General features: G+C 41.3%; 1 protein-coding gene across 1 annotated transcript in view; it reads right to left on the bottom strand.

Moving 5' to 3' along the window:
• The window catches only part of KCNH5 (potassium voltage-gated channel subfamily H member 5), a 167,515-nt gene that overhangs the window by 129,157 nt on the left and 17,188 nt on the right, over window positions 1-21,170 (bottom strand). The window contains exons 3-5 of the mRNA XM_035328067.1: window positions 20,559-20,665; window positions 16,920-17,048; window positions 2,786-2,901 (exon numbers count right to left, since the gene is read on the bottom strand). Coding sequence (XP_035183958.1) covers window positions 2,786-2,901; window positions 16,920-17,048; window positions 20,559-20,665 — 352 coding nt within the window. The remainder of the gene's footprint in view (window positions 1-2,785; window positions 2,902-16,919; window positions 17,049-20,558; window positions 20,666-21,170) is intronic.

The following is a 21,170-nucleotide window of genomic DNA, read 5'->3' as shown; positions in this document are numbered from 1 at the left end:
CTTAATTCTTTACAGTCTTATTTTTAAGATGAGAAAGCTGTTACTGAGATCAGACAGTAAAAGTCTGGCTCTAGTGGAAGTCTGGTATTCAGAAATCATGAAGGGGCAACAACAGCAGCCTCTCTCAATCTGTGCTGGAGGATGTGGTTTCTACTATGTCTACCCTGGCTCAGCGTCATTCTGTAAACTGATGTAACACAAACCTGCTTGTGCCTACCTGTCCCCATCCTCCCTAATGTCAGATTTAACAATCACAAGCTGTAAGGAAAACAAGTTAAGCTGATACAATGAAAAATTAACTTACCCTTACATTAGTTAGCCATTATTTTCTATATAATCATCTGAGTTGAAGGTCACAAAACCACTCAACACAATACCTGGGAAGCAGTGAGCACAGCAGAGGCCTCCAGGAGACCATGGCTGTCCCCTTCTCCAGCAGCTTTGGCATAACACAAAGCCTTGTGTTGAGCTCTAGCTGACCATCAACACCTGCCAAGCAGCCTGGTCCCAGCAGCACTCACCAGAAACCATTACAGACACCAAACCCCTGGTGAGACCCCAAAAGGTGTCAGCCTCCTTCAGTGTTCCTTCCCCAGTGCCCAGGACAATACCCATGGACAGCATTCCTGTAACTACCCAACAGGCAAGGTTCAGCTGGCCATTGTGGCACACTGAACTTGCTCATGGATCAATGTGTCCTTCCCAGAATAAAAAAAAAAAATGCCCAAAATATTTGTTTCCTTTTCACAGTGGTCTCCTTTGTGCAAGCTCATGAAACTTCTTCCAATGCCAAAATTATCCCCTGCATTTAACACACCATTTTGATTTTGAGACATAACCTGGTGATTATCTCCACTTATCTCTTATTTTTGTATTCATCTGTGGACAAGACAGTTCTACACCTCACTGGCATGGTACACCAGGACAGGATCTTCCATCCTTGGTATCTCCAGGCCTATTTGTTCCCTGTCCTGTTCACTGGGGCAGGAGCTAGGAACAGCCTCACAATAGCTGGAATAATAAGTTTCTTAGGGCTCAAGCCGAATGCGATGAACATATGCTTGATAGTTCCCTACGCCTCTGGTGGTGGAGTGCTGAGGAGATCCCATGGTACTGTAAAGGCATAATTATTATTCTTAACATAATATCATGCTGAGTTTGACATGGTGTGTGGGTGGCAAATGGCTGTGGAGACCACTGAACTATAATGATTATTTCTTTCATGCTGCATGAATTTTTAATTTTAAACCACTAAAGAATACACAATACCTTGCTAGTCAACTGCATTCATCACAGACCCTCTGAATTACTCTTGTATACAACTAACAGGCATGGCTAACAGTGGGTAAGTCTGGTAAAGCCGAGCAGTATGTTCTGCCAGGGATGAACTGGGATGAAAATGTTCCTCCTCAGACACAGGAGTATGGAAAATGGGTCCTGGATGGAAATGGCATATGACCACCTGGGAAATGCACCTTGCACTGAATTCGTGACAGCACTTTGTCTCTAAAGCAATTTGCAGCTGTAAACAACTTGTAAGAGAGGAGATTGCATTCCCCCCAAGGAACCTATCCCCAGCTACAAACTTGTGCCTCACCTGAGCTCATCCTGACCTACATCTTCCTTGCAGTGACTGAATTTCACTAGTTTTCCCTCTAGCTACAGAGAACATGGTGAACAATTTCCTTTCTCCTTTTGTGCAGGTGCTTTAGATATGATTGAATATTGCTGCCCTATCTTCTCCAGTCTTCCCTTCTCTAGACTAAACCATTAACGTATATAACTGGATTTACAGAACACTGAAATACCATGAATCAGACAAGCAAGAAGAGAGAGTAATTCAGCAGTCAGCCAAGCTACTGGTATGGGATAATTCATGGAAAATGTCACACTGCCAACACATGAAAACTGTAAGCTTCCATTCTGATTTCATTTTAAGTGGAGCTTATATTATAGATTGCCACTAAAACAAGGAAGAAAACAAAACAACAACAAAAACATTTAAAACTGCTGCCAGTTCTCAGCATCAGACTCAGGACAAGCTCTCTGGCACAAGGTAGCTAGGGTTGTCATTTTTAGGAGCCTGTGTATTCTGACCATACACTTTTGACCCGTGTATTTTTCATTACCAATGGACATGAAGATGAAAGCAGTACCTCTGTTTCATCAGTTAACCTGAAGGCATTCACTTGTTGCACCATCTGCACTGTTAAGGAGATGTTTGCAACCTGCCAAAGAGTTTATTCCATCAGTTCTGAAGAAGAAAATGATGAGCAAAACACTTCAGGAATGACTTTTGCAAGGAAGTGGAGGTTAAGGTCTATGTGTAGTCATGGTGCCTGTACAACCCCAGGGACCCAGGCAGGGATACTGCCAAGGAAGAGCACCTGGCTTCTCAAACAACCCATCCATGATCTCAGCAACCATCCACAGGGCTCAGAGACATTGAGCCTGGTTTCATGTCTGTATGAGACAGCAGGTAGAGGAGCAAACTGGGCACCCCAAGTTAAGCAGCAATGAGAAAACTGAGTCTTGCGTGCAGAAATGTGGCCATGTAAGAGTGACTGTTTCCATGAGTGAAAGAGCATGGTCTGTTCTGGAAACATGCTCTTGGCACACAGTGTTTATTAAGAATGAGCAGAGGAGAGGTTGGAAAAAAAAAAAAAAAAGAAAATCAGAGAATGGGCAATTTTTCACCCTAAAAATAATATTTTTGATGTGAACGTTGGTCCCCCCCCTCCCATCTCCTCATGCCTTACGAAGGGTTGGTGCCTGTCCCACTTACCTCGGCCAGGCGGGAGTGCTTGTGCACCACCTCGGCTTTGTTCATTGGCGTCAGCTGCTGCAGGACGCTCCGGCTGTTCGTCAGGGCCCGCGTCAGCCGCGCAAACTTCGTCCAACCTGTAGGGAAGGAGGAAACCGTGTTAGAACTTACAGCCCATTCACCGCCAGTAAATCTCTTTCACGTTCACTGATACTAAGCTGCAGACTTGAGTCGTTTCTCCAAATTGCTGCACAGAACAAGTTCTGGCTCCAGGCTCAAAGGCGCTGTAATAGAGGAAATACACCACTGCTTTAAGGCAACCACCAGCAAATCGGAATGCTCTGGTTTGTCCTTTCTTCTGGCTTTGGGAGACATTGTGTTAGAGGGATCGCGTTGTGCTTTCAGCCTCCTGGGGAGTTGCTCTGATGCTAAAAAATAATTCTAAACCGCTGAAGTTAACACAAAGGATTCCCATGTCTACAAACCCTCCTGAAGTGAAATCCTGGCTAGCTACAGAAAGGCTCTAGCTGATTCAGGACTGCTGGAGCAGCCCCAAAAGACAGATACTTAAATTTTTACTGTTCCTTGCTCTAACTACAATTCAGGGAAATAGAAATGAAAAAAAAAAAAAAAAAAAAAAAAAAAAAACTGAAAAACACAAACATGTTTCAAACTAAAATGACTGGAAGACTTTACAGAGAGATTAAGTACCGGATTTTAAATGGCATCAAGCAATGCATTTAGCTGTTAAACTAATGACTGACAGCTGCCCACATGGTAGCTTGAGACCCGCATGCTGGGCCAGCCCTGGGGACCTGGGGACCGCTTTTGTGCAGCGTTCAGAAAGGGGCAGTCAGAAGTTTGTTGGTGACAGCAGCCAGGAACGTCACATTAAGCCACTGTTTTTGGAACAATGCCCATAGATGACAGCTGGTGTGGATGCATCACAGGATGAGGTAGAGCAGAGGTAGCAAAGAAGAAGAGAGGGGTTTCAACAGCATAGCACCATGAAGCAGGAGAATTAAAAATGCAGATGTCTGCAGGAAGGAACACCTCCATGTGAGCACCAAAGTAGATTTTACTTCATGCCTTTAATCCTTGTTGTGACATAACTGTTTTATTGTGGCATTGCCTGCAATCCCACCTGCTCAACGTTCAGTTCAGACAGGTATAACTTGCTATTTTACTATAAAGGTGTGAATAAAATACCAAGTAAGTCATGGATGGAAAATGCGTTCAGGTGAAGGACATATTTTTACCTAACTTGAATGCTGAAAAGGTGAAAAAATAGAATGGATGTCACACCTGAGAAAGGAAACACAACATTTCTGTGTTAGCTCGGTTTATTTTAAATACATGTTGTCTGATAGGAGTTGGGGACTTGAAGAGCTAAAGGAAGCCCTGAGGCAGCTAAAATAAAGAGCAGAGACCAGTCCAGGCAATAAAACTTCAAGAAAAAAAAATCACTTACTTACCGCTTGGCCTTGCAATACGGCACTTATATATCACATTCAAATGTAAATTCATTGTTCATCATTTAGCAATCAGAATGGATCTCAATATCCCAATACACTATCAGCACAGCACAAACCATTTGTGTCTGGTTATTTATGTAAGACCTCAAAAATACACATTAAAATGCACTGTGGAAAGATAAAATATAGAAGCGGCTTTATTAACTTTTCAAATCTAAACCTTAAATGTGAACTTCAGCTTTGTGTCATTCATCTCAAGCTTACAGCAATATTCAATTAGGAATATGCACTTTCTGTATTAAACGATATCAAGAGACTACAATGATCCCAGTGTGAACTATTAGCTTCTAGACATTTTTTCTTAGTTATCTATGAAACTGCATCAGGGTGGAGTTTCAAACATTTTCAGCATCCTACTGCAACGCCCAGAGAAAAACAGAAGCTCTCCTTCAGGAAGTGGTCATCCACCTCCAGACTCTGGGCAGAGGCCTCAGCACACAGCATCCTCTTCCTCTGGAAAGAGGCTTCCCTGGGGTCCATGGGGATGGATTAGGGACAGTCTCTGGGCTTCTCTTTGTCACCAAGCACCACAGAGCTGATAAGAGAAGGATGGAAAGGTGCTCAGCAAAGCCAAAACCACCACAGCCAAGCTGTTGGATTCAGTCCCAAACACCCTTGTTTGTCACATCAAATTCACTCTTCTGACCTTCCTGATGTCAGACGGCTAATGAGTCAAGGTTTACTTTATTTTCTGAGGTAAGGGCATTGATCAATGCAGTGATTAAATGAGGATTAGAAGAGTCTGGGGCTGGCAATGATAGGAGATGATCCTTGTCACTGTCTTGCTTCCCTTTCCCGTGGTACTTCAAAGGCTTATAGATTCCATTCATAAAAACATGGATGTTAAAAATGTTTCTCCTCTTATAAAAGCAAAAGTAGTAAGAAAGCCCTTGTTGTCATCTTAGGTAAGAAGAATACCTTTCTGACATTTACCGCAAGTATAGAAAGCCTGGGGAAGTTGGGAAAGATGTACCACATGTTGAAGAAGCAATGTAAGACATGCAGCAAACAACAGTGACCCATCTGCTGTAAAAATAAAAAGCAAGGATGAACTATGACTTTTTCAAATACTTCTTTTCCACCTTGGTGAGATCACACAAAAGAAGAGAGCCACATAATTTAGCATTCAGGTTTACCACTCCAGTTAGTTGGCCTGACCTCTTCTCTTAAGGGCAAAAGCTATTTCATTGTGTCCTTGCTCCACCAAGAGCAAAGCTTTGCACTTAGCTAGAGCACACCTTTCACAAAAACCCTTCCAGCCTCATTTAGAGGCTTCACATTTTTACATTTCTTTCTGTCCCATGAAGGCCTTGATTCTGGAAACTGGAAGTGCATAATACATTAACATGACTTTTTTTTCCCCCTAAAAAAAAAAAAAAAAGCCCCAGTGCCTTTGTCCTTCAACACAAAGTCCATCATTATTCTACCCTATCTAACCAATCTGTCTGCAATAGTGTGAAAAAGTACCAAGTTCTTTTGTTGCCTATTTACAACCCAACAGAAAAACATAGCAACATCAGGATGCTAGGGTATGAGTGGGAAGGTGAAAATGTATACAGGCTGCCTCGTGTCTGAAATAATCTGTACGGGGTACATTTCTGCATTCCTTGACCTTGTTATAGATTTGCTAAAATCAGAATTATATTTAAAACCAATTTGTATGTTTAAATAGACCAGACAAAATTTGCATAGCTGCCTAATGCTGTTGGTGTTTCTTCAAATGATTCTTTCCTTTTTTTTTCTTCTATAAATACTTAAAATGAATGATAATTCCACCATGTCTATTAGTGACCTCCTGTCCTCACAGATATTTTCAGTCTGGAAGGAGTGAAGGAATGGCACAAACAGCAGGTGTAAGATGGAAGAAACCTACTTGCAACAAAAAGCAACACTTCTGATGCTCTCTTCAGCTCATCTGGACTGTGTCTTTCTTCCATGGTTCCACTTGAAAAATAATACCCTGAACTTGCACTGTCACACTCAAATTCTCAGGAACAAAGGCAACATGGCACCAGATCCCACCAGCAGCTGCTTTCAAAGAAGCCAAACTGGGTATTCCAGAGGAAGTTGTGAACTACTGAGATGGCATATTCTGGAATAACGTATACAAAAAAATGATTGTTTCCCATGGTTCTCTTTGATTAATTGACAAAAACAGAACTTATATTCCTGCTTTTAAGAAACCTCATGATCTCCATTCATTCTTATGATTCAAAACAAAGGTCAGTTCTTAAATGGAAACCTACCAAAATAATTCACCGGTCCTACCCATTACTAAAATTGAAATTCTTGCATTCTCAAGAAAGCAAAGATTCAGGTTTAACACCTCTATACAGTTATTAAAACAGGACATGAACAAGACAAGCACGCTGATAAACAAGAACTAAACTAGTCTCTGCCTTTACCCTGCTGTAGCGTTGTTCTTCCAAGCATGTATCTTTATTTCCTCCTCCGTGGTTTTAGTCACAATTCAATGCTTTACATCAGCAAAATATTCTCCATGTCTTTTGCTCTAATTAGGACCGCTGATTCGACAGAGTCTTCTGAGTGTGCAGCTAAATGCAGCAGGGATGGTTTGTTGTTGTCCCTCAGATAACAGCTAAGCCAAAGGTTTCTCAGAGGAGAAAAAAAAGAACTTCTTTTTTAATTAGTATTTATTTTGAATCTTAGCTACTATGACAGAAACTGACACTGTTAATGTTGTGCCAAGATGCTTGAAGGAGAGCAGGACCACATGAGGGGGTAGGCACTAGTCAAGCAAGGCAGAGAACCCAAACACCTCCTGGCCTTGGAGGGTGAAAAGCTTTCCAGACAGGTCCAGGATGCTCACTCAGACACTCATGCACATAGGTGCATACACGACTTCAGAACTGATGTATAGACTAAGTGGGAAATGGTATTTCAGGCTTTCTTGTTAATGACCCCGTAAGCAGGGATTATACCTTGGAGAGAGGTAATGCAAGGTTACCACCTTAGAACTTGAGCCCATGGCCCTTCCACAGTTAGAAAGTCCAAGCTATCTTAACTGAAACTTTTTACTAATTAGAGCACATGCCTTTCCATCAGCTACTACTCCAGCAACAGTAGTATCACACTCACACATCTTTCTTCCTGAGATCCTGAATCAATCATTATGTTTTATTTTGGACAGCTGGGATGGGAACAGCTCTGTGGCAGCTGCTCTTGTGGCAGCTCTACTACACAGCCATACTCACTACTTAATCTGCATTCAGGGACCTTCTGTGAACTGCACCCTTGCACTGCCATAGGGACCTCTATTCCTTCCCTTTTGGTCACCAATCTTCTTCCCATTAACAGACTACACAGGTGCATTCAGTATACAAATACTCTCCTCCATCTGCAACACCTGCTCCTCTTTTCTGCTGCCTTCTCTGAGTCAGAAGAAACATCATCCAGGTCGAAGATGCTGTTGCAGCATTTAGCAAAGCAAAAACGGACCAAGGTAAAAGCTGTCCAAAGAGAGCACAACAAAGGAGGCTTCCCCTTCTCCTTTCAAACAACATGCCTCCTGAGAGAAGCACCAGCCTTCTTTTTAGACATTTCTTCAGAAGTGATGGGATACAATCAGCATTTCTTAATGACTATCCGGAGACCAAACCTTTAAATCCCTCTGATTCCTCCCAAGGCCACAAAGCAGGCAAAGAATTGCCCACATCTCACCCCAAGCAAATATAAGTATCTGCAAGTGAGAAAGCCCTTCCAATTCTCCTCCTAGTTTAATTAGGAGTCAAAAATTTGCAATATCTGACTGGATTTGTGTACAGGTCCAAATATTGGTTCAGCCACCTGTCTCAGATGCACTGAAAAAATATATAATCTCTAGTTCATAAATTGTGTTATGTTATTTTAAAGCTAAATTTGTACATCAGAGATTATGAAGACTTTAAACATTTAAAGGGAATACGTCAATGTTGTCTATTGTGCACTTGCTCTGAAAAATCTAGACATGACTATTTCCCCCTAATAAAACATTAGTGTAGCTTTACAGGGTTGCAATTAACCTTTTTGTCAAGGTTTGTCTGATCTTAAAAGGAACAGAAATAATGAAGGCTTTTAAATCCGTGTTTCAGGAAACTACTCAATATTTTAGACTTCAGTGAAAACACCTGCGTTAACAATGATATTCTGTGAAAAACAAACAAACAAAGAAACAAAAAAACCTGTAATTACAGCAACACTCGAGTAGATTTCTCCCTGCAGGAGTGTACGTAACACCTCCAGACCATGGAAAGGCCATTCTTCTCTTGTTGTGGAGCATGAATATTGCAGGTAAAATGTGTCTGGAAGAGGTTATTCTCTCTTCAGAAAACTTAATCATCCTGCTGTTGCTTTGCTAGAGACAGAGGGATAAATGGGATTCCTGAATAAATAGCATAATAGTCAAACAAACCTAAATCACTCCCATGATACAGTAAAACTATTCATGAACTGAAGAACCACACAACCCATGCAAATGTAATTCAAAATACCAGGATAAATTTCCCTACTTGAAATTCTGTTTCTTCCATTGTCTGCCAGTTCACTGCACTCTTGGGATAATTTTTACACCTGACCTCTGTTCTTGCTCAATTTTGCACTCCCGGTTAGCATCCACCCACCGCAACTACTGGGGAGCTCAAAATGGATGAATTGCCACCAGGTGATCTTGTGCATATCACTTCAGCTTTCTGAGCTTCAGTTTCCTCTCCATAAAATGGAGATAATGCTAATGACCTACTTTGCAAGCCAGTTTGAGATCTACTGATGAGAATTGGTAAGATTTATAAACCACTATGCTACATTTGGTACACAATGTATTTTTAAATTTAATTCTGACATAGCTATAAATTCACAGTGCACAACTACTTAAATCTCGTGTTTCTGCAACTAAAACTAAACTTCCTACACATATTCATAGGGCCACCAGGGACTTATTTCCCATAACTACATAAAAACAAATGTAATTTTAGGAAAAAAGCCTGAATACTGTAAACGTCAGTCATCTGGCTTTTAGGAGTTCATCAGATAGCAAAATGATGCCATTCAAAAGGAAGGCAGCTGCTAGAAATGGAAAAGCAATATACAATAAAACACAGGGATAGGAAGAAAGAGGGAACAATTAAGTATGTGCATGAGAAATTATGGCATATGAAATGGACATTGAAAGCTCAGCACATATGGAAAAAAATCCTTCAATGGCTGGATTTATTACAACAATGATAAAGTTGTTAGAGAACTTCCAGAGTATGACCGAAGGGCTTTCTGCACCCATAACCAGAAAGGGCAGAGAGGATGATCCAAGTGCTACTGGTTGCTTAGCTTGATCTCAGTGCCAGGCAACATGACAAAATAGCCAAACCAACTTTAAACACATTTAATAAAGAAGAAAAGGAAAATAGAATAATGAATGGCTGTCAATATGGAATGATGTAAAATGCCCCGTAATGTATATTTCATTATCTGATAAGAGTATAAATTTGGTCCAGAAAGATGGCCAAACTCCTTGGCAGAACAAGCTGCAGGCCAAATGCAGCAGGCAGCCGGAGCCACAGCACATGGACATTGTATACCAGAGAGCCACGAGCCAGACCAGCTCCACGTACCAGTGCTCCCCTGCTTCAGGCTGGGCTGCAACATGGACCATTGGCTTGATGATGGCCTCAGGAGTTGCTCCCTCCTGCAGCCAAGGAGCTTCCTCCCAGCAGCTCCCTGATCCACACAGCCACAGCGCCCATCGTACAGCATCACCTCATCCCATTGATGTATTTGAACCACCCGAGCATCACAGGTTTCCCAAATCCTCTTGTGTGGTAATCATTGCTGAATTAACACTGCATGACACTCTTGACTAAATGTTAAGGCTATGCAGTTCAGTAAATTACAGGTTAAATGGATGAAGATATCAAGCAAGGAGCTGAGAGTAGTGGAAAGCAGAAAAAAAAAAATATATATATATATATATATATATATGTATATTACTGAGAGCCTTTCAGACCCCAGTGGGCAGAAAGATTAGAGGTATGTTAAAAAAGCAGTGAGGGGAGTTGCACAGGATGATGTGCTTGATAACTGGGCATGTGCAGATAACTGGGCAGATATGTAAGTGAAAGCAATGCAAAAAATATCTATACCATAGGAGAGGAAAATTTCCAAGCAAGAGCAGTTCTGAAAAGGATCTAGAAGTCTTAGATGAGCAATTCAATGTGTGTTTGCTCTGGCAAAAAAAAAAGCCACCTACTCCTGAGGTACACAATAGTCAGAGGTAGGCTTGGAGAGACTAAGCAACAGACAACATCAACAAATTAGCTCTGAACCCAACTAGCTACAATACCGTTGCAGAAACGTGTATTTCTGACCCAGCAGACTGAAATCCATGCCACCACAGCTTCATCCCTACTGCTGCTAATGAGATGGATTAAAGTGCAGTTGAAATGTTGGTATCTGCCATCACCAGGCATCCAAATTCAGGCTAGACAGTGCTTTAATGAGCTCAGCTCATTTACTTTATCAAAAGGAGGTTGAGTGATGGTTTGATTACATCCGTAAGTGCCTTAACAGGACTTTTTTTTTTTTTTTAGTACAGTGGAAAAAATGTGTAAGTAGATGCCAGTTCAAGAAGGTGAAGCCAGGTTAATTTAAATCTGATACTTTCTTTAAAGCCATAAAGTGTAATGAAAAATTGAGAAGAATATGAAGGGATGTGGAAGATCCTCAGACTGTTCAGACTTCTAAATCAGTACTGGCTGTTGGTCTGGACAGGTTGGTTTAGTTAAACACAGGTTCATGGGTTCAACAGAGGAGTAACTTAGAGAAAAGTAATGGCCTGTGATATACAGACTAGAGTCAAACTCCCTAACTTTACTGTATTTATAGTTATTATTTTATATACTGCTTATGAGTGTTCAGTTTTCTACATAAAAAGTGCATCCATCTACAAACGGTTACTGCTTTAAAGATCAAATTCCAGTTTAATTCAATCTCTCAGAAGGTTAGATTTGATTTTAGTGGATTCTTTTTTTTTATTGCACATTAAACTCTAGAAATTTACAGACACTTCATATGTTTTCTGGGTTGCTGATGGAGCACACACAGACCTCAAAAGGCAATACCAGGTTCAGAAAAGTACTTGATTTCTGGGAATAAAACTAAGCAGTCCTGGATGTGGAAGTTTTCCATTCTTTGTCATAGCAGGTCTCTGACAGTGGCATGCAAGAACAAGGGGCAGAAGTAAATCCTGAGAGCATCAAAAGTAGGAGTGAATTTAAAAGAGTTAAACTCTAAAAATCTCTGTGACTTCTCAACCTTTGCACTGTCTGCTAAGATTGCCACTGACATGTCACCAAAGGCAATAATGGTGATGCCTGTCCCACATGAACAGGAACAAGGGCACCTCAGGAGGCCTTCCTGCTTACTAGCAGGCTGTCCTTCTGAAATTGATGGTTTCAAACACCAAGAGACTGTATCACAGCACCACTCCCCTGAGTTGTCTACTCTTCTCACCATAAGCCTACCCAGTATCCAGGCAAGTAATCACTTCTCCCATCACCCTGAACAAAGTCCTTCCTCAAGGGCCAGGTGTCCCTGGATGCTGCACAGTGGACCCAGGGGAAAACAGAGAGATGGAGGCGATTTCCTGAGTGCCTGAAGGCATTTAAAAGATGCAATTCTGCAGATCAGAGCAATGGGAAACAGCACCAGAAAAAAGCTGCAACCGGGTCTCTGTAGCACCAAAACCCTTGTTATTACAGCCATGTATGGAGAAGTACAATGAAAACATGGGAAGGATATCCAAATTGTGACCTATTAAATTACTGTTATGGATTACTGTCAAGGCGATGTATTCAACAGGGTACACTGTGCTTCAGCTAAAGGTAGAAACCTCATTTTCATGCTCTAATCCCTCCACCCACTTCTTCTATTATCACCAGGATTGATACCCCCTCAAGGAAAAAAGTTCCCATGTGCAACTAGTTATATATGCTTAATAACTTGCACTTATTAAAGATAAAAAGGATCAGAATTATAGGCTTAGCAAGGCTTAGCAAGCATAAGTGCATATTTCTGCAACTACCACACTTTTTATAGCCCTGTCACACTCCAAGATAGAGTTGTATCATTATATAGAGTTATATAACCATAAAGAGTTATATCACTGGAAGCAGTACAGCATTGTCCCAGACAGTCTTGATTATCAAAGTCTGGCTGTACCAAGTGAAGAAAAACCTTTAGGATACTGCTGTGATATCTCCTGGTCCCATCTGTTAACAGCACACTGTCCTGAACTGTAGAAACTTCATCAGCACATCGTTGCATCCTAATCCAGTGTTCCACCAGTATTCACAGGAACTTCCCAACCACTTCCAGCTGCAGAAAAGTCTGATATTTCACTCCAAAGAGACTCAAGACAACCAGTGAGAATCCCAGGCAAATAAACTTTCAAGTTTACCTGGAGGCCACATATATTTTTTCCTTCACTGGTGATAACAAAGGAAATAAAACCATCATATAACTGGGCGGCGTTTCACTATTATCCCAAAAATGCCAGCCTTTTTTCCATCCTTAAGCATTCAGTTTAGTATAATCTACAGCACTCTTGGCTTCAAATGGTGTTAAAATTTTAAGTGGCCCAGTTTGCCCTCCTAATAGTTAGGGCCCAGAAAAGTCTTTTCTGACAAATAAACATAAGATTATTACCACTGTGTGTCTTTGGAGGGACTGAATGCCTCCAGATGCTTTTGAAACAGAATAAAAGCACAGCGAACTGATAAAAGAATCCAACTGTGACCCTATAATGGTACAAACATAAAAGAGAAGATGCTCTGGGTTTTATTCTCTGGAAGAAAATACCTTCATGTGCTTGTAACGGCCTTCTATCTCTGCTGTGTAAGGCATTCAGGCAGGACGCCTGGAGAGCTGGCCCTCCACCACCACAGGTACAACCTGGTACCGAATCCAGGTCAGACAAGTGTTTGTGTCACCAAAGAGGAACAGGAAAAGGAAAGAAAGACTGGATAAAACACAGCACAGATCCTTCAGGGGAAAATAAGGTTTTGTCCCAGTGACCACCAGGTGTAGCCAGCAGTTTCTGCAACATCTTCTGCCCCACCACTGGCTCTAACACTTCCACACCGGGGTGCTATGAACCATAAACCGGGTCAACAGAGTCTCCCTTCTCTGCACCTGCACAACTGTCGGTGGCATCTCCATCCAGGCACACACCAAGCACATGGCTGATGTCTCCTTCCATTATCATCACTTGCTTTCACTGCTTCTGCCTGAGATGCTGGTTTTGCAGACTTGCATGGTTAGACAGTTTTCAAGTACTTTTCCAGTTAAGAGGGTACAACAGTACTTGTTGGTCACTGTAACTGCTTGTTACACCCAAGCTAACACATTGCTTGGGTATTTGAGTCTTGTTTACGCTTCTTGTCCCTCTTCAGAGCTGTATGCACACTGTTGGCAAGGTGGGGGGAGAATCAGGAGGAATCCATGGCACTTAACAGCTCTATATCAATGGGATTAACAGAATAACAAATAAAATTCTCTGTGTTTTACAGCAATACATCATAGGTTTCCTGCACATCACTCAACAATAACAGATACCAGCACGGGTAACAAGAAAACATGCCAGTCAGATCTTCAGTGTCACCCTGCCTATCCCCTCCCCGAACACAAGGTTTTTGTTTGATCTCTGGCAGTGTATTTTATCTGAGGAGGATAAATATCCCTTTTCTCCATTCTTGCTTTGTAAGCCTCAACGGCCTTCTGGACTAAAACAAAATCACAGCCTCCTGGGTGACCTGGGAAAATTTTTCACTGCTTTTGCTCCCTCCTGCAAGAGAAGCCCCCTGTGCCTGCTCCTCCTCCTGCCTTCTGACAGCATCAATGCAGCCGACAGTGAGCACACAGGTAAGCAAACACACACACCATCTGTCAATGGTGCCCCAGCCCTCTCTAGCTCCCCTCTCTCCCACGGGGCCAATCCCCGTGATGCCAACTAGATTTTTGGTACCGAGCCCCTCAGCAAGCATGTTTCTGAGCCCATGTTGGTCTCCCTTGCAACGTGCTTTGCAGTAGGAGAAATATATTCTTTTATTTTAATGCCCTCTTTTCACACACGTGACAAGCTCCCCAACACTTCTGAGCAGATCTGAGTCCCCTGTGCAAAGGCAGCACAAGATGCCAGCAGCATCGCAGCCACCACAAGTGGGCCCAGCAAACACAGCCATTTCTTTAGAGAAGCCAGGACACGCAGACATCCTGCAGCCTAGCTACACCCATCGTTATGATTTAAATACCAAACCCTCGTACCTCGTAGGAGCGTGATATACTGCAGCTTCACAACAAAGCTGCGTACTTTCGAACAGCGCAGAATGCATCAGTATGGAGAGATTATTGCATAATGGCATCAATATTTTATTTCTGCTGAATTTTTTATCTCAAATTTACTGCTCCCATAAGTAATAGACAGTAACTCATCTACACCATAGCTACTTATGTATTATGTATTGCATGGGCCTGGCAGAATTTCTGAATAAAAAAAAACTCTTTTTTTTTTTCTTTTTTAAATAGCCCTTTCAATGACAAATCCCAGCACTCACCAGCACTATCTTACTGAAATGCTTTTTACAAAAGTTTAAAAATTCTCCCCTAAATTGTAATGTATTTGTTTATCAATCTCATAATTCAAGAAGCAAGTGGCCTGACAGCTTCTAAGCACATTGGAATGTTATCTGCAAGGACAATGAATTATGCATATCTCATAGCACTATGTCTGACAAAACAGTGCTCTGATCCCAGTGCAGTGGGATTCTGCAGATCCACCCAGATGAGATGCAGAGAACAATGCAACAGTGCTGTTCTTCCATCCTTGTAGTAAAATGCTGCTAGCATTTGGTTGTGTTTTTGTTTTTTTCTTACTATATTATCAATATAAAAAACAAACTCAGATTTACACAAAAGGAAAAGGAAAAAATCAGGTCAATGTTTTGTAATTATGGAGCTTGCTGGATGTATTGATCAATGTTAATCCATGCTCTAATCAAAGCATCCTGAGGAAATTCTTGACACTCCAGTCATATGCCTTGTGGCTGTTTTTTTTTGGTTGGTTGGTTGTTGTTTTTTTGTGTGTGTGTGTGTTTTTGTTTCTTTTTTTTTTTTTTTTTTTTTTTTGCTTTAAGTATGACTTTGACAGAAGTAAGTGCTCCTTAAACATGCAGTCAAACCTCTCTCATCTGCTGACAACAATATTTTGTGGTGATCACAGTTAATACTTGGCATTATATCTAACAGTTCCCTTCACTGGAGGCCAACAGTACATGCATTACTCACTTTGCAGCTATTGCTCATAGAAACATGTATTATATGCCTATAGGAACATGTATTGTTCCTATAATGGATGCCAGGAGGATCCTGCTCCTCCTCAGATGGGGAGAAGGCAAGCTCAGCTCCCCCAGCACACTCCGTCCCCAAAGTACAAATTTCGCAGGCTGGGAATCCAAAGGAACATTTGCAGGACACCAGCTGAATTGTAGAGGCAAAGAGGCTTACGGTGGCTGAGAATGTTCTCCTACATCATGATCTTACAACTTTACAGATAATATTCTGGAGGCAAAAAAAATATCTCATATTTGATGTCAGCTCAAAAAGAGGCCTTTCATTTTATTTGAAGTCTGCTTTTATAAATCTACTTGTCAGTTATCCAAGCACATAAGTGTTATCTACATCATCAGAAAGTAGCTTAAATCCTGTTTGCATTCAAATGACACCGAGTTTTATTCTACATAAGATAGCTTAGAGGGCACATTGCTCTCAGTGACAAATCAAGCCTTCTCCAAGCAGGAATAGAAAAACAGAACAAATAATTAATTACCAGAAGGCAACTTCCTACAGAAGATGGATACGGATCCCATAGGATAGATGCCTATCTTTATGGAAACATGCATTATTTTACCCAGAGCAATATACACGTGAACCTGACACCTAACACACATCCTACAATCAAAGGGAAGGATGCTGCTAGATCCTTTCCCTACCAATTCTGCCTGTGCAGCACGGGTCATCAGGTGATGACAGCATCGCACACCTCAGCAAACACCACCAGCAGCAGCTGCTAAATACCAGGCAGAACATCCACTGCCATGCAGACATCACTGCTGGCCAGCAAGAAGAGACCCAGCTGGGCCGTTCTTTCCCATCCCACCTCCAGAAATGAGAAAGGGAATGAAGACCAACACCTCAGCACAAAGGAGCTGAAATTAGTTTTGATAAAAGACACCAGTCCTGCAGAAGAAAGGTCTCCCAATACAACACAGTATTATAATGACTGAAAGCCATGCTACTTGTAGCAAATACCAGCTGTAGTGAAGAAGCGGTGATATTACAAAGGAAATGAAGGCTTATAGCTCTGAGAAAGTATTGTAAGGGAATATTCCACTCACAGTTCTTTATTTTTTAATCAATAATTTATGAAAAATGGCATCAAAACTCTGACAGGTCACAAAGCATTTCCTGATAGCAAGACAGATCAAGATCACAGCCATGACATCTCCCTGTCACTGGACTCAACTTGAATATACACTTTATCATTTACAAAAAATATTAGTATATTTCATATTTACCTTTTGTTGAATCATCTTCAATTGGTTGCTTGAACAAAGTGATATCCTTAAAAGTGCACAGGAACAAAACCACTTTTTCATGCTCATTTCTTATAGGAGCAATTTGCATGTAGAACCAAACTGGGGTTCCTGGAGCAGAGAAAAAGGTGACGTTGGAGTGTGGTGCAGCACAAACCTTCCCCAGCCCGTACACAAAATACTTTATACATCATATGATGCACACATTGTTTAGGACCACACCAAGGTATTTCTACATGTCCCAGACCTTTAATTTCACCTCCTCAACAGAAAACAACACATTCTTATTTTTTACAGATTCATTAAAATGGAGAAAAGCTACCAAACTGACAAGCTGATAACCCAAGATAGAACAGCCTGAGATAAACGTATTACTCTTCCCCTCTTGTTCTTGGTTTTACCATCATGTCTCACAAACCTGGTATCTGCAGGGAAGTCAGGTGAGAAAAAATAGACTGAGGATATCTTTGAATCCTTCTTTACATAATATGGAGCTATCAAATCCAGAATTGCTAGGCTGTACTGTCAAATGCTCCAAATTTGATGCTACTCTGTTATTTAAGAGGGCCTGAACTAACTCAGAGATAGAATCTAAATGTCCTATCTGGACAAATACGGAGATAGGATTTCCTTTTGTGTTTCAGGTCATACCCTCCATCTCCTCGTTGTCTCATTGAGTGGAGCAAACTTGCAATGCATTTATCTATACTTAGGTTTTGAACTAAACAGAAAATAATTTTCAGATTATACCATTCATCAAATGAACAGCCAGAAAACTGCTTACAGTGTTGGAGTGGTTAGAATTGTTTTATGGTAAAGACTCACTGCCAGGGCTCCTGCAAGTGTTCAGGAGCTAAAAACTGAGCTTTCAACCAAGACATTGAAACAGGCTGCTCACCCACTGCTATCCCAGGGCACAGCTGGCCCCTCTGAATCTCCTGTAACAGACCACATCTGGGAGCTGTGCCAGGGATAGATGCCCAGAGGGCAACAAAACCCATATGGAGCAGGATTGCTGCAGGGAAGGTCAAAATCTACAGGTGCTCATGGCAAAACTCAGCACCGCTCTGTTGGGATTAAAGCAGTAACTCACTGAAAGTGAACTGGCGAGGTGGGGGAGACAGGGGACTGCTTTCGGTGGTAATTCCAGAGCCATTATGCTGATCACTTGATTATCTCAATTCCCAGTTGCTAACCCAAGATAAAAGGCTCTTTTCATAACTTCTAAGAAAGAGTGCTGCAGCTCTCAAGAGTGATACTGTGCTTTCACTTGTACCTGGAAACTCATCAGCACCCTTTGAAAAGCTCCACAAGTAAGTAGGGAAAATAACTTGTACAACAGCCCTGATAAAAATAAAAGACAGAGGCAAGGTGGATAGTGCTGTAGAAACAGCAATCTGGACAGGGGCTCAAAAGCAGGCAAAGAGGTTTCCTGAGTATTACCCACACATATATGCATGTCTATGTGGGTGCTGAATCGCTGGGTGGGTAGAGCTGAGGACCGTATGTGAGGGAATGCAGTAAAGCAGCAGAAATTCATAACAAACTTGCAGGTCTGAACCTGAAATCTAACTGGGTTAGAGTGCCAAGGGAGCGTGTGAAGCCAGCAGCCATATGGATGCTGCCTGGGAACAACAGCTCTTAAACATCATCCCTGGGCCGAAAGAAAGGAGGATGGAAAAGCAACCTGAAAATCTCAAGATCTAAATTTTCTGAAAGCATAAAGGAATGAGCGAGAAAGAAAAGGTTGCGATAAAATAACAAAAATGCCCAGCACCTCTGGAGCTACAGCTTGAAGATGTGGGTGGAAGGGTGCTCTGCAAGCTCCATGCAGGAGAGAAGCAGCATGCAGGGTCGCTGTGGGTGATAAATGCTAGCCTTTCTACAGAACAACTCCACATTTTTCACAAGTACATTCATACCAACAGACACTATTCTTCATTTCCTTATCTGCTCCAATATTCACCCTGGATGAGAAGCATGCAGTTTCTTGAAGAAGCTTTTTTTCCACAAGTACCAGCATATGACAAATGGAAGCAAACCCAAGGCAAAGCATCTGCTGAACTGGAGCCAAAAGGTGAGGCTGTTAACGTTAGCAAGAGGCTGAAGTGCTAGGCTTCAGGTGCTGGAGATGAAAGCTGGCAACATGTTATGGATGGGAACTGGCTCAAGACTGAAAAGAAAAATGAGTACTTTTCCATGAAGTCCTTCTGTAATCCTGCGGATCTTACAGAAAGTACAGGCTTGGAGATCTGGGCAAAGGTGAAGATTTTATTAAGGCAACTGCAGCTCAATAAATCTCTGAAACACCACCAAGCTCAAGCAGGCAACCCACAGCTCAAAGCAAAAAAAAAAAAAAAAAAAAAAAAAAAAAAGCAACTGTCTAGTTACAGAACAGTGACAATGATAATTTTTAATATTTAAATTAAATGGAAAGGCATTTAGTTTAAGACTGGCCCATGCCAAGCATGAGCTACCAGCCCAGTTAAAAAGGGAAGCCAGGGTAGGGAAAATCCCCTAGTCTCTGGGATCTTCTGCAATCACCTGGACATCAGGGGGGTGCTCTTACTTCTCTTTTTAATTAGTTTACCAAAATGCTTTGAAGGAGGCAGAACTGGAGAAATCTGAAGACAATTCCTATTGTTTAAGTGCACACGCAGGAAAATTTAGGCTAGAAAGGGGAAGTGGAAATAAAGCATAAGCGCACGAGTACTCTTCCAGAAGCTGAGGTATCCTGAATGCTCTCTTCAATGTCATTAAGGCTTTATGTGAGTTTGCAGGGAAAAGGGGCAGTCAGGCATGGTCAGTGTCTCCCCCACGGCCCACCAGTGCTTTCCACAGGCACACATCGCTGCTGCTGGGAGTAACTACTCACAAATCAGGGTGTGGGTTCTCACCTGCAGACATTTGGGGATGTTTCCTGAGGGGAAATTTCATTTAGAATTTCTTTTCACTTAACCCAGTCAAGATTCCCTTCAGGAATACAAATCCTCAAAATTATATATTTTTTTTTGGAAGGAGGGATTCAGACCTGAGACACCAGGAAACACCTACTAACCTTGGCAATCTGAACACTTGTCCTGAAAAATAAGCTCTTTTTTTGGTCAGTGGTGAGCAAAATATGTTTCTTCTCCAAAATTTGCTCCAAAATTTATCCGTATGTCAAAATGAACATCTTAGTCTATTAAGTACTTATACATAGAATCATTAAGGTTGGAAAATACCTTCAAAATCATCTGGTCCAACCACCCCCCTACCACCAATGTCACCCACTAAACCATGTCCCTAAGCAGCACCTCCAGCATTTCCTTGAACACCCCCAGGGACGGTGACTCCACCACCTCCCTGAGCAACCTGTTCCAATGCCTGACTGCTCTTTCAGGGAAAAAAATTCTCCTAATTTCCAACCTGAAATATATATATATATATACACCCATATACTTAAAGTATAGAGTTATAATAATATATTACATTTAGTACATATAGTATAATAAAACACATTATATATAATACGGTATAATACATAATACGTATATAGACTATATAAAATGTTCATAGCATACTATAATATCTAATAATATGCATTATCACTCCCAACACCATAAACAAATAGATACATACTGTTTTTCTTGTAGAGGAGAATTTCAAAGCAGTTTGATTCATAGTTGTCGAAAGTCTGTCTGACTTTTTCAATGGTCTTCTTGTCTGTCAGTTCACCGTACATAAAACTGTAAAAAGAAGAAAAAAATTCTCTTTTTGCTAGACAAGCAACAGCTTGTTACAGTCACCTTAGACTGCATAACCATTGGGGATGCTATTCACAGTCATTTACCAAAGTTTAACTATGATTTACACTTCATTTAAATATTCCAAATGTCACAAGGCTGTTATGAAACCTACAGTAGTAATAACCATGGCTGCCTTTTTTTCTGTAAAGTAGATGTATTTGCTGTCATCTAACATTTCATTAAGTGCTTTTCTGAACATATCTTTAAGGGCATATTGTTAGAAAAAGAGCTGATATCCTATAAAGCCATTATTGCCACAGCTGCAGGCCATGAGAATATTGCTGTGAAAATGGATAATATTAAGCAAAACCTCCAAAACCTCCCAGATTTCATTCAATCCTCTTGAAAAGGCTTCTGGAGGAAGAACAGAACTTGCTACAGGTAAGGGCTGTTGCCTAAATCAATGGATGCAAATCTAATCTTGCCAAGATGCATCTGGGACAAG

The sequence above is a fragment of the Oxyura jamaicensis genome, chromosome 5 (genome assembly GCF_011077185.1).
Source record: "Oxyura jamaicensis isolate SHBP4307 breed ruddy duck chromosome 5, BPBGC_Ojam_1.0, whole genome shotgun sequence".
NCBI lineage: Eukaryota > Metazoa > Chordata > Aves > Anseriformes > Anatidae > Oxyura > Oxyura jamaicensis.
Note: the sequence above shows the minus strand (reverse complement) of the source record. Positions and strands in the feature narration are given on the sequence as shown.